The sequence below is a fragment of the Lucilia sericata genome, unplaced genomic scaffold (genome assembly GCF_015586225.1).
Source record: "Lucilia sericata isolate MDLA Ls3-8-SP2 unplaced genomic scaffold, ASM1558622v1 Contig000285F_arrow, whole genome shotgun sequence".
NCBI lineage: Eukaryota > Metazoa > Arthropoda > Insecta > Diptera > Calliphoridae > Lucilia > Lucilia sericata.
Window position 1 is genome coordinate 228,112 of NW_023994310.1, and position 27,890 is coordinate 256,001.

General features: G+C 33.1%; 3 protein-coding genes across 3 annotated transcripts; 1 reads left to right on the forward strand and 2 right to left on the reverse strand.

Moving 5' to 3' along the window:
• Positions 1–9,321: 9,321 nt before the first annotated feature.
• LOC119603236 (nucleolar protein 11-like) lies at positions 9,322–11,909 on the reverse strand. The gene is made up of 4 exons (XM_037955212.1): positions 11,651–11,909; positions 11,423–11,587; positions 10,980–11,361; positions 9,322–10,890 (listed from the first exon to the last, which is right to left on the reverse strand). Exons 1-4 carry the CDS (start codon positions 11,780–11,782, stop codon positions 9,425–9,427), a joined length of 2,145 nt encoding a protein of 714 aa, XP_037811140.1. The 5' UTR covers positions 11,783–11,909; the 3' UTR covers positions 9,322–9,424.
• A 193-nt stretch (positions 11,910–12,102) lies between these two features.
• Positions 12,103–27,609, forward strand: LOC119603235 (E3 ubiquitin-protein ligase listerin). The gene is given in 16 exon segments (XM_037955211.1): positions 12,103–12,353; positions 12,415–13,202; positions 13,381–13,560; positions 13,629–13,864; positions 13,867–14,657; positions 16,310–17,868; positions 17,930–18,122; positions 19,761–19,944; positions 20,016–20,107; positions 20,169–20,446; positions 20,515–20,674; positions 23,007–23,118; positions 24,340–24,551; positions 26,843–27,034; positions 27,110–27,277; positions 27,341–27,609. Coding segments are annotated over 16 exon segments (5,253 nt in total). The 5' UTR covers positions 12,103–12,305; the 3' UTR covers positions 27,401–27,609.
• Positions 23,117–24,268, reverse strand: LOC119603238. The gene has a single exon (XM_037955213.1). It carries the CDS (start codon positions 24,230–24,232, stop codon positions 23,132–23,134), a length of 1,101 nt encoding a protein of 366 aa, XP_037811141.1. The 5' UTR covers positions 24,233–24,268; the 3' UTR covers positions 23,117–23,131.
• Positions 27,610–27,890: the final 281 nt, after the last annotated feature.

Consider the following 27,890-nt stretch of genomic DNA (forward strand, 5'->3'; position numbering starts at 1 on the left):
CTAGTTCAGTTCAGTTCGTTCTAGTTCAGTTCTAGTTCAGTTCTAGTTCAGTTCTAGTTCAGTCTAGTTTCAGTTCTAGTTCAGTTCTAGTTAGTTTCTAGTTCAGTTCTAGTTCAGTTCTAGTTCCAGTTCTAGTTCAGTTTTCAGTTCTAGTTCAGTTCTAGTTCAGTTCTAGTTCCAGTTTCTAGTTCAGTTCTAGTTCAGTTCTAGTTCAGTTCCTAGTTCAGTTCTAGTTCAGTTCTAGTTCAGTTCTAGTTCAGTTCTAGTTCAGTTCTAGTTCAGTTCTAGTTCAGTTCTAGTTCAGTTCTAGTTCAGTTCTAGTTCAGTTCTAGTTCAGTTCTAGTTCAGTTCTAGTTCAGTTCTAGTTAGTTCTAGTTTAGTTTCAGTTCTAGTTCAGTTCTAGTTCAGTTCTAGTTCAGTTCTAGTTCAGTTCTAGTTCAGTTCTAGTTCAGTTCTAGTTCAGTTCTAGTTCAGTTCTTTCTAGTTCAGTTCTAGTTCAGTTCTAGTTCAGTTCTAGTTCAGTTCTAGTTCAGTTCTAGTTCAGTTCTAGTTTCAGTTCTAGTTCAGTTCTAGTTCAGTTCTAGTTCAGTTCTAGTTCAGTTCTAGTTCAGTTCTAGTTCAGTTCTAGTTCAGTTCTAGTTCAGTTCTAGTTCAGTTCTAGTTCAGTTCTAGTTCAGTTCTAGTTCAGTTCTAGTTCAGTTCTAGTTCAGTTCTAGTTCAGTTCTAGTTCAGTTCTAGTTCAGTTCTAGTTCAGTCTAGTTCAGTTTCTAGTTCAGTTCTAGTTCAGTTCTAGTTCAGTTCTAGTTCAGTTCTAGTTCAGTTCTAGTTCAGTTCTAGTCAGTTCTAGTTCAGTTCTAGTTCAGTTCTAGTTCAGTTCAGTTCAGTTCTAGTTCAGTTCTAGTTCAGTTCTAGTTCAGTTCTAGTTCAGTTCTAGTTCAGTTCTAGTTCAGTTCTAGTTTAGTTCAGTTCTAGTTCAGTTCTAGTTCAGTTCTAGTTCAGTTCTAGTTCAGTTCTAGTTCAGTTCTAGTTCAGTTCTAGTTCAGTTCTAGTTCAGTTCTAGTTCAGTTCTAGTTCAGTTCTAGTTCAGTTCTAGTTCAGTTCTAGTTCAGTTCTAGTTCTTCAGTTCTAGTTCAGTTCTAGTTCAGTTCTAGTTCAGTTCTAGTTCAGTTCTAGTTCAGTTCTAGTTCAGTTCTAGTTCAGTTCTAGTTCAGTTCTAGTTCAGTTCTAGTTCAGTTCTAGTTCAGTTCTAGTTCAGTTCTAGTTCAGTTCTAGTTCAGTTCTAGTTCAGTTCTAGTTCAGTTCTAGTTCAGTTCTAGTTCAGTTCTAGTTCCAGTTCTAGTTTCAGTTCTAGTTCAGTTCTAGTTCAGTTCAGTTCAGTTCTAGTTCAGTCTAGTTCAGTTCTGTTTCAGTTCTAGTTCAGTTCTAGTCAGTTCTAGTTCAGTTTTAGTTCAGTTCTAGTTCAGTTCTAGTCAGTTCTAGTTCAGTTCTAGTTCAGTTCTAGTTAGTTCTAGTTTCAGTTCTAGTTCAGTTCTAGTTCAGTTCTTAGTTCAGTTCTAGTTTTCAGTTCTAGTTTCAGTTCTAGTTCTAGTTCCAGTTCTAGTTCAGTTCTAGTTCAGTTCTAGTTCAGTTCTAGTTTCAGTTCTAGTTCATTCTAGTTCAGTTCTAGTTCAGTTCTAGTTCAGTTCTAGTTTTAGTTCTAGTTCTAGTTCAGTTCTAGTTCAAGTTCTAGTTCAGTTCTAGTTCAGTTCTAGTGTCAGTTCTAGTTCATTCTAGTTCAGTTCTAGTTCAGTTCTAGTTCAGTTCTAGTTAGTTCTAGTTCAGTTCTAGTTCCAGTTCTAGTTCAGTTCTAGTTCAGTTCTAGTTCAGTTCTAGTTCAGTTCTAGTTCAGTTCTAGTTCAGTTCTAGTTCAGTTCTAGTTCAGTTCTAGTTCAGTCTAGTTCAGTTCTAGTTCAGTTTCTAGTTCGTTTAGTTCAGTTCAGTTTTAATTCCATCTCCAAATATAGTCAAAATTTGTTTACCTTCATAGCTTTAAATATGGTCCTAGTTTATATTTAAACCTAGCTCTAAATATATTTTATGTTTAGCTTCAATGAGAGTCTAAGTTTAGCTTTAATCATCTATCTAAATATAATAGAAGTTTGTCTTTTATTTCGCACCGGAAATTTCGATTATTTAATTCTTTCAAAATTTCCAAAATTTCTTTAAATTAATCTCTTTAAACCTCAAAAATATAATCTATTAAATGATTATTTGTATAACCTAAAACAACATTATTTAAGTAACAAACCTCTTTTTTTTCTCCATCTTTCTACACACATCATACATGACTTTCAACCGTAACCATTATAAATTGTTAAACAAAAAGAAAACAATATATAAAAAAATTGATTAAAACAAAATTTCGAAAAAAAACCCTTGATTTCTTTCATTAAACTCAAATGTTTTGTAATAAATTACAAGAAAATGTTATTCATTTAAATGAAATTTTAAACAAAAACAACACAAAGAGTAAAAGGCAAAAAAAAAAAAATAAAAGATTTTTGTTTAATTACATTATTGACCAAGAGATGCTGTAGAGATGTAAATATGTGTGTATGTATACATACATAAATGTTTGTCTAAAGGTAGTAGTTGTTTTTGTATGTAAAAAGTGTATAACCCGTGTTGTAGGCTTAAGTAAATAACATATATTTGTACAGTGTTTTTAGGTATATAAAGCAAGTATTTACTATAGAGTTATATAGTTGTGTATATATTTATTTTGAACTTATATGATTTGAGTGCCTTGTATATGAAACCTTTACTGGTTGTTGGAGATTTAAGAAAATTGTTATTTTATGAAACAAAAAGGTATTTTTCTTTGTAGCATCATAAACAAGCCAAAGAACTACATACAAAAAAAAAGAGATACATTATACTTAAGATTCAGTAAAATGCAATTAAAGGAATGTATTCTTTAGTTTTAGAAACGTAGCTCTTAAAATAGTCGTTAGTTTTTCCATAATCATAGCTGAATGTAGTGTCATTTTAACTTCTAGTTAAAGTTGTGAATATAATGAATATAGTTTAAGATAGGTTTGAATTTTAGCTCATATACAGTCTAAGTTAGGCTTCACTCATAGTTCTAAATATAGTCGCAGTTTGGCTTTAATAGAAAATACAGTCTAATCTTAGCTTTAATCGTAGCTCATATAGTCTAAGCTAGGCTTTAATCATAATCTTTAATGCAAGATCTAAATACAGTCAATTCTTAGCTTTAATCGTAGCTCATATACAGTCTAAGTTAGGCTTTAATCATAGTTTTAGATATAGTCGAAGTTTGACTTTAATACAAGATCTAAATACAGTCTAATCTTAGCTTTAATCGTACCCCTTAATAGGTTTTAATTGTAGCTCATATACAGTCTAAGTTAGGATTTAATCATAGTTCTAAATATAGTCGCAGTTTGGCTTTGATAGAAAATCGAAATACAGTCTAAGCTTATCTTTAATCATAGCTCATATACAGACTAAGTTAGGCTTTAATCATAGTTCTAAATATAGTCGAAGTTTGGCTTTAATGGAAGATCTAAAAACAGTCTAAGCTTGGCTTCAATCACAGCTCTCAATGTAGTCTTAGTTTGAAGTTAATCGTATTTCTAAATATAATCTAAGCTTAGCTCAAAATATATTTTAAGTTTAGCTTCAATCTTAGCTTTAAAAATACAATCTAAGTTTGACCTAAGCTCTCATTATAGTTTGTAAGGCTTTAATCATAAATCAAATATAGTCTAAGTTTGACTATAACAATATATACGAATTTTCGCTTTAATCGTAGCTTTAAATATCCTCTAAATTTAGCTTTAATTGTAAGTCTAAGCTTAAACTAAGTTTGACTCTAATCTTAGCTCTGAATATAGTCTTAGTTTGGCTTCAATTGCAGCTCTAAATGTAGTCAAAATTGGGCATTAACCTTAATTCTCAATATAATCTATGTTTGGCTTTAAACTTAGCTCTTAACAAAGTCTAAGATTAGCCTTAATTGTAGGTCTAAGCTTAAACTAAATTTGATTCTAATCTTAGCTCTGAATATAAGTTTAGCTTCAATCGCAGCTCTAAATATAGTCTTAATTTGACTTTAGTCTTAGTTCTTAATATAGTCTATGTTTGACTTTAATTGTAGCTCTAAATAGCATCTAAGTATAGCTTTAATTGTAGTTATAAGTTTAAACTAAGTTTGACTCTAACCTTAGCTCTAAATATAGTCTTAGTTTGGCTTCAATGGCAGCCTAAATATAGTCAAAATTGTGCTGTAATTTTAGTTCTCAATATAGTCTAAGTTTGGCTCTAAACTTAGCTCTTAATAAAGTCTAAGATTAGCTTCAATTGTAGGCCTAAGTTTAAACTAAGTTTGACTTTAACCTTAGTTCTAAATATAGCCTTAGTATGGCTTCAATCGCAGCTATAAGTATGGTCTAAATTAGGCTTTAACCTTAGTTCTCAATATAGTCTAAGTTTGGCTTTAAACTTAGCTCTTAATAAAGTCTAAGTTTAGCTTTAATTGTAGGCCTAAGTTTAAACTAAGTTTGACTTTAACCTTAGCACTGAATATAGTCTTAGTTTGGCTTCAATCGCAGCTCTAAGTCCGGTTTAAATTGGGCTTTAACCTTAGTTCTCAATATAGTCTAAGTATGGCTTTAAACTTAGCTCTTAATAAAGCCTTAGTTTGGTTGTTATCTTTGCTATAAGTTTGGCTTTAATCGTAGCTTCATATATAGTCTGTGTTCGGCTTTATATCTCGCTCTTAATATAGTCTAAGTTTGGTTCTAATTACAGTTATGGTACTGCAGCTATAAGTATGGTCTAAATTGGGCTTTAACCTTAGTTCTTAATGTAGTCTAAGTTTGGCTTTAATCTTAGCTCTTAATAAAGTCCAAGTTTAGCTTTAATTGTTGGCCTAAGTTTAAACTAAGTTTGACTTTAACCTTAGCTCTAAATATAGTCTTAGTTTGGCTTCAATCGCAGCTCTAAGTCTGGTTCAAATTGGGCTTTAACCTTAGTTCTCAATATAGTATAAGTATGGCTTTAAACTTAGCGCTCAATATTGCCTTAGTTTGGTTGTAATCTTAGATGTAAGTAGAATTATATATAGTCTAAGTTCGGCTTTAAACCTCGCTATTAATATAGTATAAGTTTGGTTCTAAATACAGTCTATGTTAGACTTTCTTCGTAGCTCTAAATACAATCTTAGTTTGGATTTAATTGTAGCTAAAACTAAAGTCTATGTTTGGATTTAATTGTTGCCCTAACGATAGTTTAATTTTCGTTTAAATCGTTTCTCTAAACATAGTCTAAGTGCGGCTTTAAACCTAGCTCTAAATATAGTCTACATTTACCTTAGTCGTAGTTTTAATTATGGCCTAGATTTGGCTTTATTCATAGCGCTAAATATAGTTCTAGTTTGCTATCAATCTTAGTTCTTAATATAACCTTAGTTTACCTTTAATCTACTGCTTAAATACAAATCTCAAAATCTACATCTATAAAGATTTAAATCTTTTAAATATCTCTATACAACACAACTTGCTTCATTGTTGTTGTTTTATATAGAAAAGTATGAACCCTCTACTCTCTATATAACTTCACATACTAGCTGATGTTTTAATGATGCTGTTGGTTTGCAACCATGTTTGCTAGTCAGTTGTTGTAGCCAGTCCAAGTGTATGTATACATATTGTTGCCTTTTACTGGCAATAGTCGTTAATCGTTTCCAATGACCCTTGGCTTAACACAAAAAAAAACAACATACTTACATATAAAAGGACATACAATACAATCAAGAAAACGTAGAAGCAAAGCAAACGAAAAAAAATGCCTTAAGAGCATATTTCAGGAAAAGGCATGTGGCCAAGACGCCTACCTGTACCTTTAACAACACCAGTGATTTGTGTGTGTCTGTCTGTTTTATACTAAAGTATTTAAGGTGCCTGCTATATAAGAAGACAATCATGATGAGGATGATGGTGATTCTTTTTTTTTAGTAAAAGGCAACAGGTAACTTAAGATCACCACCAAATGTTAACATGTTTAAATATAAAGAATCGTTACTTTTTCTTTAGTTTTTGTTCTTCTACCTTTTCTTAATGTTGTTATTGTTGCTGTTGGCCGTCTTATGTATGTTTTTTAAGCAATTTAACATTGGTGCAACCGGCTATACAAGACACAGCAGCAGCAGCCGCATGCAGTTTAAAGATTGTTTAAAAAAAATGTTGAATTAACAACCAGAATCTTTTTTAATGGCATGTTATGTCTGATTCTTTATACAAGGGGGTGATTGTTTTTTGTTGTTGTTGCAGTTGTTGCTTTCTTGACTCTTAATAAATTTTAAAGGGAAATATGAGATAAAAGTTAAAAGAATAGTTGTTTTTACAACAACAAATATCATAGTTTTAAAATCAATTACTTTTATAGTTTAAATAGGTTTAAGTGATGGGAATAAATAGGCAAAAATCGGTTATAATTTAAAAATTAAAAAAATAAAAAGGAACTATACTTTTAGTAAGGAAAAGAGACCTACGTTTAAAGTTAAACTAAGACTATATTTCAAGCTTCGATTAAAGCTTAACTTAGGATTTACTTAGAGCTGAGTTTTAAGCTAAACTTAGACCTTATTTAAAGCCAAGATTTAAGTTAAGCTGGGGCTATATTTAGAGCTAGAATTAAGGCTTAACTCAGGTTATGTTTAGAGCTAAGATATAAGCTAAACTTAGATCATGTTTAAAGCTAAGTATGGAACTAAAATAAGATTATCATTAGAGATAGGATTGAAGCTAAACTGAGTCCACAATTTGAGCAACAATTGAGCAAAATTCATACTATATTTAGAGTTACTAACGCTATATATATAGAGCATCGATTGAAGCTAAACTCAGACCATATTTTGACCTATGATTGAAAGTAAACAAAGATTGTAGTTACGAGCTATGTTTGAAGCTAAAGTAAGACTAATTGAGAGTTAAACAGAGATTATATTCAGAATTACGATTGACGTTAAGCTTAGATTGTATTGGGACTACGATTCAAGCTAAACGTATACTATTTACAACTACTACTAAAGAAGATAATAAGAACCACAATTGGAGCTAAATTGGAGCATCAACTAGAGATACGACAGAAGCTTAATTCAGATCATACTTGGAGCTATATTTGAGGCTAAAATGAGACTATATAAAAGCTAAACTGAAACTATAATAAGATCTATGACTAAAGCAATATCTTCAGCTAGGATTGAAGCTAAACTGAGGCCATATTTAGAGCTCCGATTACAGCTAAACTGTGACTATATTCAAACTAAATTGAGACTACATTAGAGCTATGATTGAAACTAAACTGAGACTAAGAACTACGATTGAAGGTAAACGGTGACTAATTAGGAGTTAAACAGAGACTATATAAAGAGTTACGATTGAAGCTAAACGGGGACTAATTAAGATTTATAAAGGAACTAAATAAAAAGCTACGATTGAAGCTAAACCGAGATTGTATTGGAGCCACGATTCAAACTAGACGTAGACCATTTACAGCTATTATTTAAGACTATGATTAGAACCACTATTGAAGCTTAACTGAGGCTTTTTTAGAGATATAATTGAAGCTTAAGACTGACTATATTTAGAGCTAAACTGAATATATATTAAGATCTACGATTAAAGATAAACTGAGACTATAATTAGAGCTAAACTCACATCATATTTAAAGCTACGATTAAAGCTAAACGAATACTAGGATTGAAGCTAAACCAAGATTATTTTAAAGCTGATCAGAGACTATATTTGGAGCTAAGATTGAAACTAAACTGATCAAGGATTGAAGCTAAACTGAGAATATATTTAGAGCTAATGACCTACTTTTGAAGCTAAACTGAGACTTCATTTAGAGCTGCGTTTGAAGCTAAACTGAGACTATATTAAGATCAACGATTGAAGCGAAACTTAGCGCTAAACTGAGACTATATTTTAAGCAAAGTTTGAAGCTAAACTGAGACTATATTTGAGCTAAAATTAAACTTGAAAAGGACCTACGATTAAAACTGTAATTGGATGGTTCGAATTATTCTATAAAGAGGCATACGATTAGAGCTAAAATTTGTCTAGAGAAAGAACGATGATTGCAGTTATAATTGGCCTATAAAGAGGCTTTCTATGGATAAGATTTAAGACGAAGATTTTGTCCAAAAATTTTATTATAAAATGGCCTTCGATTTGAGCTGCAGTTGGTCTGTATGAATAAGAATGATTACAGCTCAAATTGATCTATAAAGAGGCTTACGATTAGAGGTAAGATTGATCTACAAAAAGGATCTATTATTAGATTATAAACAGACCAAATTGATCTACAAAAAGTGCACTGATTGAAGGCAAATTTGGACTATAAAGAGGTCTACGTTTGGAGCTAAAATTGATCTACAAAAAGATCTATGATTTCAACTAAAATTAGATTATAAAGATAGCTAAAATAGATCTATAAAAATTGCAATGATTTGAGTCAAAATTGATCTATAAATAGACCTACGCTTTGAGCTAAAATTGGTCTACAAGAAGTTGGACGATTACAGCATAAGTTGGAATATTAAGAGATCTACGATTTCAGCAATCTTAGCTACAGTCGAACCTACAAAAAGATCTATGATTACAGTTAAAAACAGATTATAAAGAAACCTAAAAAAATAGCAATGATTGAAGTCAAAATTGGTCTATAAATAGACCTACGTTTAGAGCTAAAATTGGTCCAAAAGAACAACAATAATTATAGCTAAAGTTGAAATATAAAGTGGTCTACGATTACTGCTAAGATTGGTCTATAAAGTGATCTATGATTACAGTTAAAAATAGATTATAAAGAGACTTTAAATTGGACTATAAAGAGACCTATGTTTAAAGCTAAAATAGGTCTAAAAGAAGAATGATTACTTGGTCCACAAGAACTGCAATAATTATGGCTAAAGTTGAAATATAAAGTGGTCTACGATTACTGCTAAGATTGGTCTATAAAGTGATCTATGATTACAGTTAAAAATAGATTATAAAGAGACTTTAAATTGGACTATAAAGAGACCTATGTTTAAAGCTAAAATAGGTCTACTTCCACAAAAATAACAATAATTGCACTTGAATTCGACCAGATTAAAGCTGAAATTATAAAACTTAAATAGAATATTGAGTTCAACAGAAATTTTACTATAAAAAGACCTGCAATTAGAGAAAACAGTCGAGCAGCAATAGATCTTCGATTAGAACTAATATTTGTATCCTAAAGACCTACAATTACAACTAAAATTATTTCCCCAAAGAGTAAATTTATCTTTATTAAAAAAATATATATATATTTTTATCAATTTATGTACTAAATCAGAAAAAAAAAGAATAATTACAGCGAAAATATACAATTAAAATAATTGAACCTCTTCAATAGAATACCATTTCGAAGAATTTTTCTCCTTAAATGTTTTTCTACGCTCAACAATATTATACAATAAGGCGGCCACTGTTTCCAATTCGACAATTTCACGTTTATAACTCTGAATCAATTCATGCCATTTGTATAGAATTTCCATTAATTCAATATCTTTGGATAAGGCTAATTTTTGAAAATGTGAATTAAGAAAAACACCAAACCAACGCATTAATTGCAATTCATAATCACTGCTGCAGTTATAGAGAGAGGGACGTTCTTCGATCAGTGATAGTTGGGGTGTTATTAGCATATTATATAAATGTTGTAATATCAATAGGATTTTATTATATTCTATATCATTTCTAATGTGTACCGCAATGGCTTCAGCATCAAAGGAACATTGCAAGAGTATATTTAAGATGTCTAAAGCTTCTGTGGGGGAGTTATGGGTGGTGGGTTTTTCCGCTAATAAATCTAAATTGGGATAGGGTTTTGCTGTGGCATCTGATTCTATTTGAAAATCAACTTCCATGTGTTTATTTGTTTTACCATTCGTTAGGTTTTTAGTGGGTTCGTCTTCGTGATTTAGTGCTGCAATTGTTGTTATATTTGTTAATAAGTAATTTAAAGTTTTCGAAAGTATTTTCTCCGATATATTTTGATAACGTTTCAGACATACTCCTATATCTTGCAATAAATTGGCTTTTATTAACACGGTCAATAGTTTTTCTGTTATTTCATGTTCACTGGCTCCTGCCTTTTCCAGTTGTTTGGCAATAAGTTGTATTTCTGGACTAATAAAACCATTATCATTGTAGTTAGCCATTAGGGAAATTTGTACATCATCTAAAGGCTGTTCCACCTGATTTACTTCAACATGTAAATTTAATTGTTTTAAGGAATTTAGATCCTTATCGAATTCCTTGCTGTTTAGAAAAGCCACAAATTTACCATCAGCTTCCTTTATATCTTTATCATTTGTTTTGCTGTTCTTTACATTAAATGGCTCATAATCATTACTGTACTGTAGGCAATCTTCTAAAAAGGCTTCTTCATTGATGTGTATATCTTCCAAAGCTGGCTGATAATCGTGTCCCACTTGTGTGCCCACCAATTCAGATAAAACTTCTTTTAGTACTCGATATTTAACCACCGAAAGATTTTGTCCCATAGCCAAGAGTATATGTTCATCGATAGACCAAAGTTGTGAAAAGTTGAAGTAGACTTTAAAAAATTGTTTAGTTTTGATAACTTTGTATTGGGTATTGTAGAGTAAAAGAGAGGCTCCCTCTTGGCCATGATTGGCTCCATAAATGGCTACAAAATGTTTGGATATACCCAATACGGAGAGTGGAGTATCAACTTTAAGTTGTGTCAGCATTGATACAAAATTACCAGGAGAACGACTAGGTTCTATGTCATCGGCAAGACTGAGAAGGAATATACGTTTGTCAGACCCTAGAAGGAGGAGATAAAGATTGAAAATCAATAAATAGAGATTTAAAAACAATGCAAAAAGGAGATGTTATGATAAATTAATCACTTACATATTGTTAACAAAACCGGTGTACCATCACCCTCTATAACCGCCGCACCAGCTACATGAACATCTAAAACACCTCTTTTCAAATTGAAACGTTTCGTCTGAATCTCTACACCTTCTCCCTGATCCAAAGGTACACGCACCAAGTGATAATCACCAGTTTTAGTATTACGTTCAAAATAAGTTAAAATACGTTGACCATTCGATAATTTTTGTATATTAAGATCGGAGAATATCAAACTAGAAAACAATTCGGTTGGTTGAGGAGCCCCAATATCAGCTTTACGCGATTCAATGGCCGATTGTAAAGATTCACAAGAGCCATCTGAATACAAAACATAAGTATCACAATCATCTGCCACCAAATCGGCTATACTTTTTTGGAACTAAAAAAAATCATAGAAATTATTAATATTTAATATAAAATAATAAACTTTTTTTAGTTACCTTTAACTTTTTGCACTTATTAACATCTTTGGTGGTATCATCCCATAATCTAAGAAACTTGTTGGCAAATACACCCACATATTTTTCAGTTTTCCTATCATACACCACTTTGGAGGATAGCTTTTCCAATACAGACCAGCTTTTTAGTTGTTTTTGGGTGGAAATCTTTAAATGTAAAACAAATAAATTTATTTTTAATCACAAATTTACACATGTCCCCAGAAATACCTTGAATATTATGATAATGTTTTTGCCCAATGTTGTTATACTATTGCCTTCTTCTTTGTCCGGTGATATGCCCAGAAAGTCTTTGGGTTCTGGTATGGGACATAAATTATAATATGTTATAAATTTTGTCATTTTTTTCTAGTTAGAAATTTGTAAATTAATATTTTCTTTAAAAATTATTTATGAATTAAAGCAAAGAAACCAGCCGCACGTGTTTGTAGTTTGTTTACAATTTTTTTTCTTCTAACAGAGTTGCACTTTTGTAAACATATGTTTTGAAAATAGTGCGTTTTTACACGACAAAGCAAAATACACAGCAAAAAAACAGTAATATAAAACTAAAGGTTTTTAAACAATAAAAACAAAATCTAAAAAAAGAAAGCAATTTTGATTAAGATATCCAAATATTTTCTAATTTTCTTAATAATTAGCCAAATAAGGCATAATTTTTTAATATCCCCACTAATTAAAGTGCTTTACTAAAAAAACGCTAACTTGTTACTTAAAAACGCTTATATATATTAAAAAAATTAACACATTTGCAACACTAACATTAGCTGACGTTTATTATTGCAATTGTTTTCGTTCTTTATATTTTGGTCGTCATATTCCTTGAGAAAACCACAAGAAAATTTCACAAATTTTGGCCAAAAAAATGGGTGGCAAAACAAAACAGACGCAACGTACTAAAAATAATGCCAAGGTAAGTCCATAACATTACAAAAAACTTTCTAAATTCATTAAAAATTTCCATTTTAAACCAGCCTTCAAGCAGTGCCCGCAGTGCGGAATTACTGGGTTCAGCTCCTACATTTGTAGGTTTTTCGGCACACTCCGATTTTGGTATAATACCCTTTGCACCGGGTTTTACCACAGCCGAACAGATGCCCGAAACATTTGATGCCAGCATAAGTCCTCAATATCAGTTGACCATGAAGAAGCTGTCAAAGAAAGATCCCATGACTAAGAAAAAAGCTTTACAGGAATTTATTGATTTAATTAATGCATCCGAAATGGAAGAACTGAAAATGATTTTGCCTTTATGGCCAAAATTCTATCACAATCTGGCTGTTGATCCCGAACACAATGTACGTGAACTAACACAGACTGTTCTGCAGCTGCTGGTGTCTAAGTGTAAAAAGGCGGTAGCTCCCTATCTAAAGCAATTGGTACCTGTGTGGTTATCCAGTCAATTTGATAATTATGCTCCCGCCGCTTCTATAGCCAGTATTTCGTTTAGTGATACCTTTGCCAACAATGCCAATCGTACGCGTGAAGTTTGTCTGCATTGTCAAAGTGAGATTTTGGAATATGTTTTGCGTAATTTAACATTTCATACGGCTTCTACTTTGTCAACCGGCAAAAGTCTTACACCCGAAGAAGCGGAGCAGAAGTATCAACGTGTTGTTATGTGCAGTTTAAAGGAGCTTTCCTTTTTTGTGGAACACACTATGGAGGCAGAGGATCAAACACAAATACTCGAAGGTTTGAAGAAGTTGTTGAATCATCAAAAGTTTTGGAGTTTTGCCAAGAATAAGCTGAATGCTATCAAGTATGTATGAGATTCAATTAGAAACGAGTCTGGTCTGTAGTCTATGCTATTGTCCAGACTATAGACCAGACTATAGATCAAACTTTAATCTACACTACGGACTAGACTATGGTCTACAATATGGACTCGACTGTAGTATGATGGTTTAAAATTTAACAAATTTTTTCTTTACTTCCAGAGCTGCTTGGTTTGAATTAATGTATCACTTACTACAAAGTCCCAAACAACAGGAAATTTTTGCCACACAAAAAACACAAATGACAACAATAGCTTTTCAAAATATTGATGAATCCGATCCTCTAGTAGCTCCTCATGTTTGGGGTTGCATTTTGCTAATACAAACAAATTACAAGGATTGGTAAGTTTCTCTCTTAAATCTCTTAAATATTTAATATATTTCCATTAAACCTTTAAACCCATTTACAGGCATCAAACAATAGATTTTCATAAAAATGTTTGGCCTAAACTTACTCATCTACTGCGTAATGCCTTTAATCGTAATGCTCATGCTATATGTCCCAATATATTACCATTCTTCTCACAATTAATACATGTCACCTCCGATATGCAGGAATATCATAATTTAATAAAGCAATTTTTCGACAATATTAGAGATGTTATTACAATGGAAATCCATACCAATAATACCTCAATGCAGGACAATAAATGATTATAAAGACCTATTTTGAATGTCTGCGTTATATAATACAAAAAATCTATAATAAAAAGGATAACACTGTAGAGGAAGAGAAAACTTTGGTACTACAATTACTGGAAGAGAATATAGTAAAACCTATTAAATGGTTCTTAACCGGAGATGATAGTTTAATAACCAAATACTTCTTCCAACAAACCTCTACATTGGTAGCTTTCTTTGACAAACAGTCGGCTAATTGCTCTTTATATCAACAATTATTGGAGAAATTTTGGTGTTTATTATTCACCCTCATACCCGAAGAACTTAATAAACCAGATGTTAGTGAAATATATTTGGAACATGTCATAGAACTTATCAATGATATGTATGTGGCAAAGCCTAATTTAGAAGAACACAAAGTTAAATTTGTTGAAGTTAATGGCGAAGAGGAAGGTGAAAATACTGAAAAACCAGTTAAAGATCATAATCAAACCACAGCAGCTTTTATACAAAAAGAACTTAGACAATTGGTTTTAAAATTATTGCGTATTTGTTTTAATAAAACCGACTCCTTAAAAACTTCCAAATATATTAAACATGTACGTTTATTCTGTAATATGTTTAACGATAAGGAATTCTTTGCTAAAATAAGTGATGATGGTAAATTGGATACCACACTAAGGACTTTGGTGAATTTGTTAAAGTCATCATTTTTGGATAATGAGGCGTGTGCGATAGTGGTGGATGTAGTGTTTGAAATTTTACAGAATTTAGAAAAACAACAACGATTTGAATTCATCGAAAGGGAGTTGATAAAGGTAAGTGGAAACGAAATAAAACTGAACTAAAACAGAACTAGAATTGAACTAGAACTGAATTAAAACTTAACTAGAACTGAACTAAAACTGAACTAGAACTGAACTAGAACTGAACTACAACTGATCTAGAACTGAACTAGAACTAAAATAAAACTGAACTAGAACTGAACTAGGACTGAACTAGAACTGAACTAGAACTGAACTAGAACTGAACTAGAACTGAACTAGAACTGAACTAGAACTGAACTAGAACTGAACTAGAACTGAACTAGAACTGAACTAGAACTGAACTAGAACTGAACTAGATCTGAACTAGAACTGAACTAGAACTGAACTAGAACTGAAACTAGAACTGAACTAGAACTGAACTAGAACTGAACTAGAACTGAACTAGAACTGAACTAGAACTGAACTACAACTGAACTAGAACTGAACTAGAACTGAACTAGAACTGAACTAGAACTGAACTAGAACTGAACTAGAACTGAACTAGAACTGAACTGAACTAGAACTGAACTAGAACTGAACTGAACTAGAACTGAACTAGAACTGAAACTAGAACTGAACTAGAACTGAAATAGAACTGAAATAGAACTGAACTAGAACTGAACTAGGACTGAACTAGAACTGAACTAGAACTGAACTAGAACTGAACTAGAATGAACTAGAACTGAACTAGAACTGAACTAGAACTGAACTAGAACTGAACTAGAACTGAACTAGAACTGAACTAGAACTGAACTAGAACTGAACTAGAACTGAACTAGAACTGAACTAGAACTGAACTAGAACTGAACTAGAACTGAACTAGAACTGAACTAGAACTGAACTAGAACTGAACTAGAACTGAACTAGAACAGAACTAGAACTGAACTAGAACTGAACTAGAACTGAACTAGAACTGAGCTAGAACTGAACTAGAACTGAACTACAACTGATCTAGAACTGAACTAGAACAGAAATAGAACTGAACTAGAACTGAACTAGAACTGAACTAGAACTGAAATAGAACTGAAATAGAACTGAACTGGAACTGAACTAGGACTGAACTAGAACTGAACTAGAACTGAACTAGAACTGAACTAGAACTGAACTAGAACTGAACTAGAACTGAACTAGAACTGAACTAGAACTGAACTAGAACTGAACTAGAACTGAACTAGAACTGAACTAGAACTAGAACAGAACTAGAAATGAACTAGAACTGAAGTAGAACTGAACTAGAACTGAAATAGAACTGAACTAGAACTGAACTAGAACTGAACTAGAATTGAACTAGAACTGAACTAGAACAGAACTAGAAATGAACTAGAACTGAACTAGAACTGAAATAGAACTGAACTAGGACTGAACTAGAACTGAACTAGAACTGAACTAGAACTGAACTAGAACTGAACTAGAACTGAACTAGAACTGAACTAGAACTGAACTAGAACTGAACTAGAACTGAACTAGAACTGAACTAGAACTGAACTAGAACTGAACTAGAACTGAACTAGAACTGAACTAGAACTGAACTAGAACTGAACTAGAACTGAACTAGAACTGAACTAGAACTGAACTAGAACTGAACTAGAACTGAACTAGAACTGATCTAGAACTAAAATTGGAAAAAATTGTCATTATTTTCTTCTTTTTTCCCCACCCACCAGATTCCCCATCATTTAACCCAAACCTTAGTATTGCAACGTTTACTCTCCCATCCCTTGTGCATAGAACCGGAAGTACGCTGTATGTTGTCACAAAATGAAACCACCGAAATTATCAGCAAAATTGCACACGAGGTGGTTAACAACAATTCCAAGGATTTATTTAATCTCCTGCACAAGTGTTTCTTTCAAACTGATACTGGAGATATATTAATTACCTCCCGATCCGTAGACACAATACTCAATATACTTTCTGAACCTTTGGAAGAGCAGCAACATAATGAAAACTCCAACACCGATGTAGATGCCTGTGGTAGTTTTATAGCACAAATAATGCCTGTGGTCTGTTCGAATGAAAATTCATCTAGAGACGTACAACATAAAGTATTCTTAAGGTTGTTTAAATTTAGTATAGAAAAGTCGGTCAATGATTATATATCAGAGGATACGTTATGGGAAATAACCACCTGCTGGCAGGATGCTTTATCAAGTGAAGATATTATTATAGATGAGGAATTATTAAAGAAATGCACGGAAATTGTTCAACAACAAGCGGAAAAGGAAGATTTAACTCTTACAGCTCTTGAATCTATGGCAGAAGCCATGGCCAAATTTGCTACTTGTTCTACCGAAAATATTGAAGACGAATCCCAACGTTCTGTTAAAATCGATGAAGTTTTACAGACTCTACTGCAAAATAATTTAAATGATATAGAAACACTCTTTAATGTTTGTTTATTAATAGAATCCTTAAAAGGAGCAACAACTCCTTCAAGTGATTTTACTCAACAAGTAAAAAATTTCATTGATTTGAAACTGGTATTACAAAAATCCTTACTTAATCTAACAACTCTCTGTAAACTAGTGTGTAAAACGAGTAAAACTCCTAATTTACTAGAGAACACGGAAAACAATGAAGATGAAATCACCGATGATTACTGTGATCCTAATGAAAATTTATTGAAAATTTGGTCTGACTACTTGCAAACACAACTATTGCAATATATTAACATCGCAGCCTGTGCTGATAGTTTGGTTTCCTATTCTGATAGTCTTAACAAGCAATTGGAAGCTTTATGCTTGGAGCTCTCCGTAAAGGTGCAATTACTTTTGCGTCAATCAGGAGAATTAAGTGTTACCTTAAAAGAAAGACTACTAGAGGAAGCTGTCAAAGAGGAAAATATTATCTATTGCCGTTCATTACCCTATTTAGTGAATATAGAACAATATGCTCAATTTGAAGAAAGTGCTACTTTACTATTGGCCGAAGATTTACAAGAATATTTTGTGGCACAAAACTCGTTCAAAGCCTATATAAATACTGTGCAGTATTTACTACCTAAACTAGAAGCCAAAACCATTAGCAGTCAATGTCCCATTATGCGTTGTGAACCCTCTGATATGTGGATTAAAGCCGCAGTTTTTCGTTGTTTAATAGAGAATAACTTTTCTTCATCATACAATGAGAAATCGGATCATAATATTGTTACCTCTGCCGTGCAGTTTATAACACAACATGCCGATAAATTGCATACACAAAAGGATTTGCTGTTATATCAAACGTAAGTAATTTAATTATTGAAGAATTTCGGAAGAATTAAAGAAAATTCTTAATTTTTTTAGGGAAATTCCCAAGCAAGACATGTTAAATGTTTTAAATGCTGTGGAATATATGAATTTATTGACTGAAGTTTTGCGCAAAGTTCCCCATCAGTTATCTATTAAAAACTGGGATGTTATACGCATCGGTTTGGGTCATTGGATTTTAAGTTTGACTAAGTCTCTGGATTACGCTTTAGAAAATCAAGATCAAAAGGTAAGTGAAAAGAACTAGAACTGAACTAGAACTGAACTAGAACTGAACTAGAACTGAACTAGAACTGAACTAGAACTGAACTAGAACTGACCTAGAACTGAACTGAAATAGAACTGAACTAGAACTTAACTAGAACTGAACTAGAACTGAACTAGAACAAAACTAGAACTGAACTAGAACTGAACTAGAACTGAACTAGAACTGAACTAGAACTGAACTAGAACTGAACTAGAACTGAACTAGAACTGAACTAGAACTGAACTCGAACTGAACTAGAACTGAACTAGAACTGAACTAGAACTGAACTAGAACTGAACTAGAACTGAACTAGAACTGAACTAGAACTGAACTAGAACTGAACTAGAACTGAACTAGAACTGAACTAGAACTGAACTAGAACTGAACTAGAACTGAACTAGAACTGAACTAGAACTGAACTAGAACTGAACTAGAACTGAACTAGAACTGAACTAGAACTGAACTAGAAGTGAACTAGAACTGAACTAGAACTGAACTAGAAGTGAACTAGAACTGAACTAGAACTGAACTAGAACTGAACTAGAACTGAACTAGAACTGAACTAGAACTGAACTAGAACTGAACTAGAACTGAACTAGAACTGAACTAGAACTGAACTAGAACTGAACTAGAACTGAACTAGAACTGAACTAGAACTGAACTAGAACTGAACTAGAACTGAACTAGAACTGAACTAGAACTGAACTAGAACTGAACTCGAACTGAACCGAACTAGAACTGAACTGAACTAGAACTGAACTAGAACTGAACTAGAACTGAACTAGAACTGAACTAGAACTGAACTAGAACTGAACTAGAACTGAACTAGAACTGAACTAGAACTGAACTAGAACTGAACTAGAACTGAACTAGAACTGAACTAGAACTGAACTAGAACTGAACTAGAACTGAACTAGAACTGAACTAGAACTGAACTAGAACTGAACTAGAACTGACTAGAACTGAACTAGAACTGAACTAGAACTGACTGAACTAGAACTGAACTAGAACTGAACTAGAACTGAACTAGAACTGAACTAGAACTGAACTAGAACTGAACTAGAACTGAACTAGAACTGAACTAGAACTGAACTAGAACTGAACTAGAACTGAACTAGAACTGAACTAGAACTGAACTAGAACTAATGAACTAGAACTGAACTAGAACTGAACTAGAACTGAACTAGAACTGAACTAGAACTGAACTAGAACTGAACTAGAACTGAACTAGAACTGAACTAGAACTGAACTAGAACTGAACTAGAACTGAACTAGAACTGAACTAGAACTGAACTAGAACTGAACTAGAACTGAACTAGAACTGAACTAGAACTGAACTAGAACTGAACTAGAACTGAACTAGAACTGAACTAGAACTGAACTAGAACTAAACTAGAACTGAACTAGAACTGAACTAGAACTGAACTAGAACTGAACTAGAACTGAACTAGAACTGAACTAGAACTGAACTAGAACTGAACTAGAACTGAATTAGAACTGAACTAGAACTAAACTAGAACTGATCCAGAACTGAACTAGAACTGAAAGAGAAATGAACTAGAACTGATCCAGAACAGCTTTCGCAGTTTAAAAAATGTTGTCTTGATTTTTCCCCTCTAGACTTTGTACTTTACCCTTCATGTCTTTAAACTATTTGCCGCTTTAACCTCATTCTTTGCCGAAGAAAAACAGAAGAGTTCAACAGAACTTATTAAAAATGTATATGATGAATGGATACAAGTGTTTTCCCGTGATGTCTATTTAACATTGTTTAAATCCTTTTATCGTATTTGTCAACATCAAGGTAAGTAATAATAAATATTCATTATACATAAGGAAAGGAGTATGATTTGTTTCCTCTTAACATCTGTTAAGATATTACGTCCAACTTTTCCGATTGCTGGGAAATATTTTTAAATGAACTCACCACTACCCTGGATCATATGGATTATGGTATTGTTTATGCGGTAAGATTGTAAATAAAAGTTTTTAGTTTTCAATAAAATAACTGTTGATTTACTTACATAGTTCTGTAAAAATTCCAACCAAATTACTTTGGATCATGTTTGCAATTTCCTATTGAAAAACCTATCCAGTCCTGTTCATTCACTGCGTACTTTAAGTATTTATATGATGCGTCAATTAACACCACACTTTGTGGCCGATGATATTGAAGTGTATGACAAGAAATCGGAGCAAATTGATAAAGATGAACACAAAATTGTTAAATGGCATTTTTTGAATCGTTTCGAAGACTATATCGGACGTTATGAAATGCCAATACAGAAATATATTAAGGAATTCAGGTAAGTTTTGTAACTAACAAGGGTTTTTGGAGATTTGTTATTAATTGTTTGGATTTCTTTATATTTAGCTTCAAATTGACGGAAATAGGTAAAACGGCCGCTATTGACAGACATGAAGCATTAAGCTATTTAATGTTATGGGATTGTATTATATATGCTTGTGCCAAATCACCAGTTGCTCTACGTTCAGTTTATACCTCCTGGTTACATGAAAATAAATATGAAGAGGTGAGTACAATTTAAGCAAGACATTAGTTTACGACTGAATATAAAGCAGAACTAGTACTCAATTGGAAAAGAACTAGAACCTAGCAGAACTCAACTAAAATTGAGAATGAACAGAATGGAACTAGAACGGATCTGAGACCGATCTAAACTAGATCTCAAATATAACTGAACTAGAACAGAATTAGAACAGAACTAGAAGAGAACTAAAACAGAAACAGAACCGAACTAGAACAGAACTAGAATAGAACTAAAACAGAACTACAACGGAACTAGAACAGAACTAGAACAGAACAGAACAGAACTAGAACAGAAATAGAACAGAAATAGAACAGAACTAGAACAGAACTAGAACAAAACTAGAACAGAACTAGAACAGAACTAGAACAGAACTAGAACAGAACTAGAACAGAACTAGAACAGAACTAGAACAGAACTAGAACAGAACTAGAACTAGAACAGAACTAGAACAGAACTAGAACAGAACTAGAACAGAACTAGAACAGAACTAGAACAGAACTAGAACAGAACTAGAACAGAACTAGAACAGAACTAGAACAGAACTAGAACAGAACTAGAACAGAACTAGAACAGAACTAGAACAGAACTAGAGCAGAACTATGGCAGAACTAGAACTGAACTAGAACTAAACTAGAACTGAACTAGAACTGAACTAGAACTGAACTAGAACTGAACTAGAACTGAACTAGAACTGAACTAGAACCGAACTAGAACTGAACTAGAACTTAACTAGAACTGAACTAGAACTGAACTAGAACTGAACTAGAACTGAACTAGAACTGAACTAGAACTGAACTAGAACTGAACTAGAACTGAACTAGAACTGAACTAGAACTGAACTAGAACTGAACTAGAACTGAACTAGAACTGAACTAGAACTGAACTAGAACTGAACTAGAACTGAACTGAACTAGAACTGAACTAGAACTGAACTAGAACTGAACTAGAACTGAACTAGAACTGAACTAGAACTGAACTAGAACAGAACTAGAACAGAACTAGAACAGAACAGAGTAGAATAGAACTAGAACAGAACTAGAGCAGAACTAGAACAGAACTGAACTAGAACTGAACTAGAACTGAACTAGAACTGAACTAGAACTGAACTAGAACAGAACTAGAACAGAACTAGAGCAGAACTAGAACAGAACTAGAACAGAACTAGAACAGAACTAGAACAGAACTAGAACAGAACTAGAACAGAACTAGAACAGAACTAGAACAGAACTAGAACAGAACTAGAACAGAACTAGAACAGAGCTAGAACAGAACTAGAACAGAATAGAACTAGAACAGAGCTAGAACAGAACAGAAGTAGATCTAAACAGAACTAGAACAGAACTAGAACAGACCTAGAACAGAACTAGAGCAGAACTATGGCAGAACTAGAACTGAACTAGAACTAAACTAGAACTGAACTAGAACTGAACTAGAACTGAACTAGAACTGAACTAGAACTGAACTAGAACTGAACTAGAACTGAACTAGAACTGAACTAGAACTGAACTAGAACTGAACTAGAACTGAACTAGAACTGAACTAGAACTGAACTAGAACTGAACTAGAACTGAACTAGAACTGAACTAGAACTGAACTAGAACTGAACTAGAACTGAACTAGAACTGAATAAGAACTGAACTAGAACTGAACTGAACTAGAACTGAACTAGAACTGAACTAGAACTGAACTAGAACTGAACTAGAACTGAACTAGAACTGAACTAGAACTGAACTAGAACTGAACTAGAACTGAACTAGAACTGAACTAGAACTGAACAGAGTAGAATAGAACTAGAACAGAACTAGAACAGAACTAGAGCAGAACTAGAACAGAACTAGAACTGAACTAGAACTGAACTAGAACTGAACTAGAACTGAACTAGAACGGAACTAGAACTGAACTAGAACTGAACTAGAACTGAACTAGAACTGAACTAGAACTGAACTAGAACTGAAGTAGAACTGAATAAGAACTGAACTAGAACTAAACTAGAACTGAACTAGAACTGAACTAGAACTGAACTTGAACTGAACTTGAACTGAACTAGAACTGAACTAGAACTGAACTAGAACTGAACTAGAACTGAACTAGAACTAAACTATAACTGAACTAGAACTGAACTAGATCTGAATAAGAACTAAACTAGAACTAAACTAGAACTGAACTAGAACTAGAACTAAACTAAAACTAAACTAGAAATAACTAGAACTGGACTAGAACTGAACTAGAACTAAACAAGAACTGAACTAGCACTATATTAGAACTGATCTAAAACTAAACTACAATTAATTCCAATATTTCCATTTCTTTCCAGAATTTACTACAATTTTTATTCCGTGCCATGCCGGCTGAAATTTTGAGAAATCATAGTACCAAACAACTAAACAACGACATTTTTAAAGGTCTCACTTGGACACAAATCAAAGGTAATTGTTAAATTCATTTTAATTCTTCTTTGATATCAGTCGTATCGTTAGTATATTGTCCCCTATCACTGGTAGTTTGCGGGTAAGAATAATAATCTTCATCATCTTCATCTTCATACAGTTCTTCCTCCGAGACAATTGGTGATATGTAATCACCTACAGGAATAAATGATGACAACTCTTGGGTTTGTCTTTCAGTTGGTGGTTGTGCAGCCATTTCGTCGTTAGGTTTGGGCGGTTCTGCAACATGTATATTCAAATTTGATATGAATTTATTAATCCAAACAGCCAAATTGAATGCTAGTATTTTTTGATATTCTCGCAAATTACTGGTTATATAGAATTCTTTGTCTGTAAAATCTCTCAATGTCTCCAATATCACCATCACCAAAGTCGAACTTTCATCCATTATGAATTGATCATTTAAAAGGAAATCTTTCATTTCTTCAAATAGAATACAAACAATCTTTTTAATTTGCTGTCTCTGTTTGGCAACAATTTTCCGTGATAATTTTTTGCAACGTAGTCTCTCCATCCTCTTAGCCATCTTACGCAATCTTTTCTCTTCACCCAACCAATCTAAAGCCTTTTGTATTGTAGTATATTCCACATTTACAGATTTTTCCAAACGTTTTCTCAACGATCTTCTATGACGTCTCGATATAACATGATTGAAATTGTTTAAGGTATCCGTTACTTGTTTCAAATCAGGTTTAGCCAAACGATTTATACGAGCTGTACAATTGGCTATAATAGATTTACGAAGAAAATATCGTGGCATTTGACGAGGTGCTGCGAAATTGGCCTTGGGTGTGGCCAAATAGACAATATGCTCTTCAGGTGTTAAAACATCGCGATCGATTATGATATTGCCCGAATGTTTGCAAACATATTGAGGATTATAACGAGGACAAACACATAAATAGCGATACAAATAGCGTGGGGCCGGTTTATGCAGTTTTTCAAAAAATGGTCTTATATCCTTACATTTTATAGCACGTTCATTTAGCAAAGATTGTCGCTCATTAAGTTCTTCCTGGACGGTTTTGGTTTTTTGGGCAGGTTTTAGGGGAATTTCAATTTCACTGGGAATTTCTTCAAAATTAATGGCCATTTTCAAAAACACACAAAATTTTTCTTACAAATAATTTTAATTTATGAAATGTCGTTGATTTTAGAAATTATTTATTTTCTTTTTTTCTTTTCTACTTGTTTTTTTAGATCCTAATTTATCTTTGGAAAAGTATGTCTGTCATTTGTACACCGATGTTTTGAGTAAACTACCCGCTGTTGTACGCAAATGGTGGAACACTAGTCCCTCCAGACAAAAGACCTTTGTCGATACTTTAACCACTAATTTCGTTTCGCCCATTATATGTCAAGAGGAATTGATGGCGATTGCTAGTAAAAAGGATAAACATGAAAATATGCAGGTGAGAAATAAGTTCTAGCTCGGTTTACTTCTAGTTCAGTTCTAGTTCAGTTCTAGTTCAGTTCTAGTTCAGTTCTAGTTCAGTTCTAGTTCAGTTCTAGTTCAGTTCTAGTTCAGTTCTAGTTCAGTTCTAGTTCAGTTCTAGTTCAGTTCTAGTTCAGTTCTAGTTCAGTTCTAGTTCATTTCCAGTTCAGTTCTAGTTCAGTTCTAGTTCAGTTCTAGTTCAATTCTAGTTCAATTCTAGTTCAGTTCTAGTTCAGTTCTAGTTCAGTTCTACTTCAGTTCTAGTTCAGTTCTAGTTCAGTTCTAGTTCAGTTCTAGTTCAGTTCTAGTTCAGTTCTAGTTCAGTTCTAGTTCAGTTCTAGTTCAGTTCTAGTTCAGTTCTAGTTCAGTTCTAATTCAGTTCTAATTCAGTTCTAATTTCTCGTTCAGTTCTAGTTCAGTTCTAGTTCTGTTCTAGTTCTGTTCTAGTTCAGTTCTAGTTCAGCTCTAGTTCAGCTCTAGTTCAGCTCTAGTTCAGTTCTAGTTCAGTTCTAGTTCAGTTCTAGTTCAGTTCTAGTTCAGTTCTAGTTCAGTTCTAGTTCAGTTCTAGTTCGGTTCTAGTTCAGTTCTAGTTCAGTTTAAGTTCACTTCTAATTCAGTTCTAGTTCAGTTCTAGTTCAGTTCTAGTTCAGTTCTAGTTCAGTTCTAGTTCACTTCTAGTTCAGTTCTAGTTCAGTTCTAGTTCAGTTCTAGTTCAGTTCTTGTTCAGTTCTAGTTCAGTTCTAGATCAGTTCTAGTTCAGCTCTAGTTCAGTTCCAGTTCAGTTCCAGTTCAGTTCCGGTTCAGTTCCAGTTCAGTTCTAGTTCATTTCTAGTTCAGTTCTAGTTCAGTTCTAGTTCAGTTCTAGTTCAGTTCTAGTTCAGTTCTAGTTCAGTTCTAGTTCAGTTCTAGTTCAGTTCTAGTTCAGTTCTAGTTCAGTTCTAGTTCAGTTCTAGTTCAGTTCTAGTTCAGTTCTAGTTCAGTTCTAGTTCAGTTCTAGTTCAGTTCTAGTTCAGTTCTAGTTCAGTTCTAGTTCAGTTCAGTAGTTCAGTTCTAGTTCAGTTCTAGTTCCAGCTCTAGTTCAGCTCTAGTTCAGTTATAGTTCAGTCCTAGTTCAGTCCTAGTTCAGTACTAGTTCAGTTCTAGTTCACTTCTAGTTCACTTCTAATTCAGTTCTAGTTCAGTCCTAGTTCAGTTCTAGTTCAGCTCTAGTTCAGTTCCAGTTCAATTCCAGTTCAGTTCCAGTTCAGTTCCAGTTCAGTTCTAGTTCATTTCTAGTTTAGTTCTACTTCAGTTCCAGTTCAGTTCTAGTTCATTTCTAGTTCAGTTCCGTTCCAGTTCAGTTCTGTTCTGGTTCTGTACGGAACTGGAACTGAACTGGAACTGAACTGGAACTGAACTGGAACTGAACTGGAACTGAACTAGAGCTGAACTAGAACTGAACTGGAACTGAACTGGATCTGAACTGGAACTGAACTAGAGCTGAACTAGAACTGAACTGGAACTAAACTGGAACTGAGCTGGTACTGAACTAGAACTGAACTGGAACTAAACTGGAACTGAACTGAACTAGAGCTAAACTAGAACTGAACTGGAACTAAACTGGAACTGAGCTGGTACTGAACTAGAGCTGAACTGGAACTAAACTGGAACTGAACTGGAACTGAACTAGAACTGAACTAGAACTAAACTAGAACTGAACTAGAACAGAACTGGAACTGTATTGGAACTGGAACTGAACTAGAACTGAACTGGAACTAAACTGGAACTGAACTGGAACTGAACTAGAGCTGAACTAGAACTGAACTGGAAACTAAACTGGAACTGAGCTGGTACTGAACTAGAACTGAACTGGAACTAAACTGGAACTGAACTGGAACTGAACTAGAGCTGAACTAGAACTGGAACTAAACTGGAACTGAGCTGGTACTGAACTGAAACTGAACTGGAACTGAACTAGAACTGAACTAGAACTGAACTAGAACTGAACTAGAACTGAACTAGAACTGAACTAGAACTGAACTAGAACTGAACTAGAACTGAACTAGAACTGAACTAGAACTGAACTAGAACTGAACTAGAACTGAACTAGAACTGAACTAGAACTAGAACTGAACTAGAACTGAACTAGAACTGAACTAGAACTGAACTAGAACTGAACTAGACTAGAACTGAACTAGAAGTAGAAGAAGAACAAAATTAGAATGAAAAGCATAAAAACACTGCTATATCCACAGTTCTTAAAATCTTTCCATTTCATTATGTTATTAGGTCACAGTACACATATCAACTCGCGAAGTTTTAGCCGTATATTCCATAGATGAAGCACGCATGGAATTGGTCATAACGTTAGCGTCTAATTATCCTTTGGGCTCCGTAAAGGTAGATTGTAATAAACAAATTGGCGGACGTTTAACATCACGTAATGTAGCCATGCAATTGACCATATTTCTAACACATCAGGTAAATATTAATCCCCTCAGAAAATAAAAACCAGAAAAGATTAGAATTAAAATTAATGTTTCCTCTGCACCCTAGAACGGCACCATATTTGATGGTTTGGCTTTGTGGAAAAATAATCTGGATAAGAAATTCGAGGGCGTGGAGGAATGTTACGTTTGTTATACGGTTATACATCAAGACACCTGCCAATTACCGAAATTAACCTGTAAAACGTGTAAAAAGAAATTCCATGGTCCCTGTTTGGTAAGTATTATAAAATTTGAGATTTTTTAAGTTTTAAACATTTATATTTAATTTATTTTTTAGTATAAATGGTTTACCACCAGTTCCAAATCTACTTGCCCTATTTGCCGTAATGTGTTCTAAATTAGTTTACTTTCGTATCAAGACATTAAATGTGTGTGCAACACCTTCCATTATATGAGCTATGGAGCAATATTTATTTAAGGCTGTTTGGTTAAAATAAAGTACTTACGTCTTTTGGGAAATATAATATAAAACAAGTAAAATATTTATATATTTTAAATGTAATTTTTAACAAATAATAATAAAGATAAATAATTAAAATGATTAAGAATAAAAAAAAAACTTTTAGTTTATATAAAAAGGAACTTTGAAATAATAATAGATTTGACTATAGGCTAGACTATAGCCCAGATTATAGACTAGACTATAAGATAGGGTATAGAATAGGCTATATATTAGACTATAGACTAGACTATAAACTGGACTATAGGCTATAGACTAGGCTATATACTATAGACTAGGCTCTAGACTAGACAACAGATTAGACTATAGACTAGGCTATATATTAGACTATAGACCAGACTATAGACTAGACTGCAGACTATACTAT

What these genes read in the sequence shown, in the direction of transcription:
- LOC119603236 (XM_037955212.1), bottom strand. Translation starts at nt 11,782, where the DNA reads ATGACAAAATTTATAACATATTATAATTTATGTCCCATACCAGAACCC. An exon ending in ACATTATCATAATATTCAAG is followed by an intron (nt 11,588 to 11,650) that starts GTATTTCTGGGG and finishes TTACATTTAAAG; the next exon opens with ATTTCCACCCAAAAACAACT. An exon ending in ATAAGTGCAAAAAGTTAAAG is followed by an intron (nt 11,362 to 11,422) that starts GTAACTAAAAAA and finishes GATTTTTTTTAG; the next exon opens with TTCCAAAAAAGTATAGCCGA.
- LOC119603238 (XM_037955213.1), bottom strand. Translation starts at nt 24,232, where the DNA reads ATGGCCATTAATTTTGAAGAAATTCCCAGTGAAATTGAAATTCCCCTA.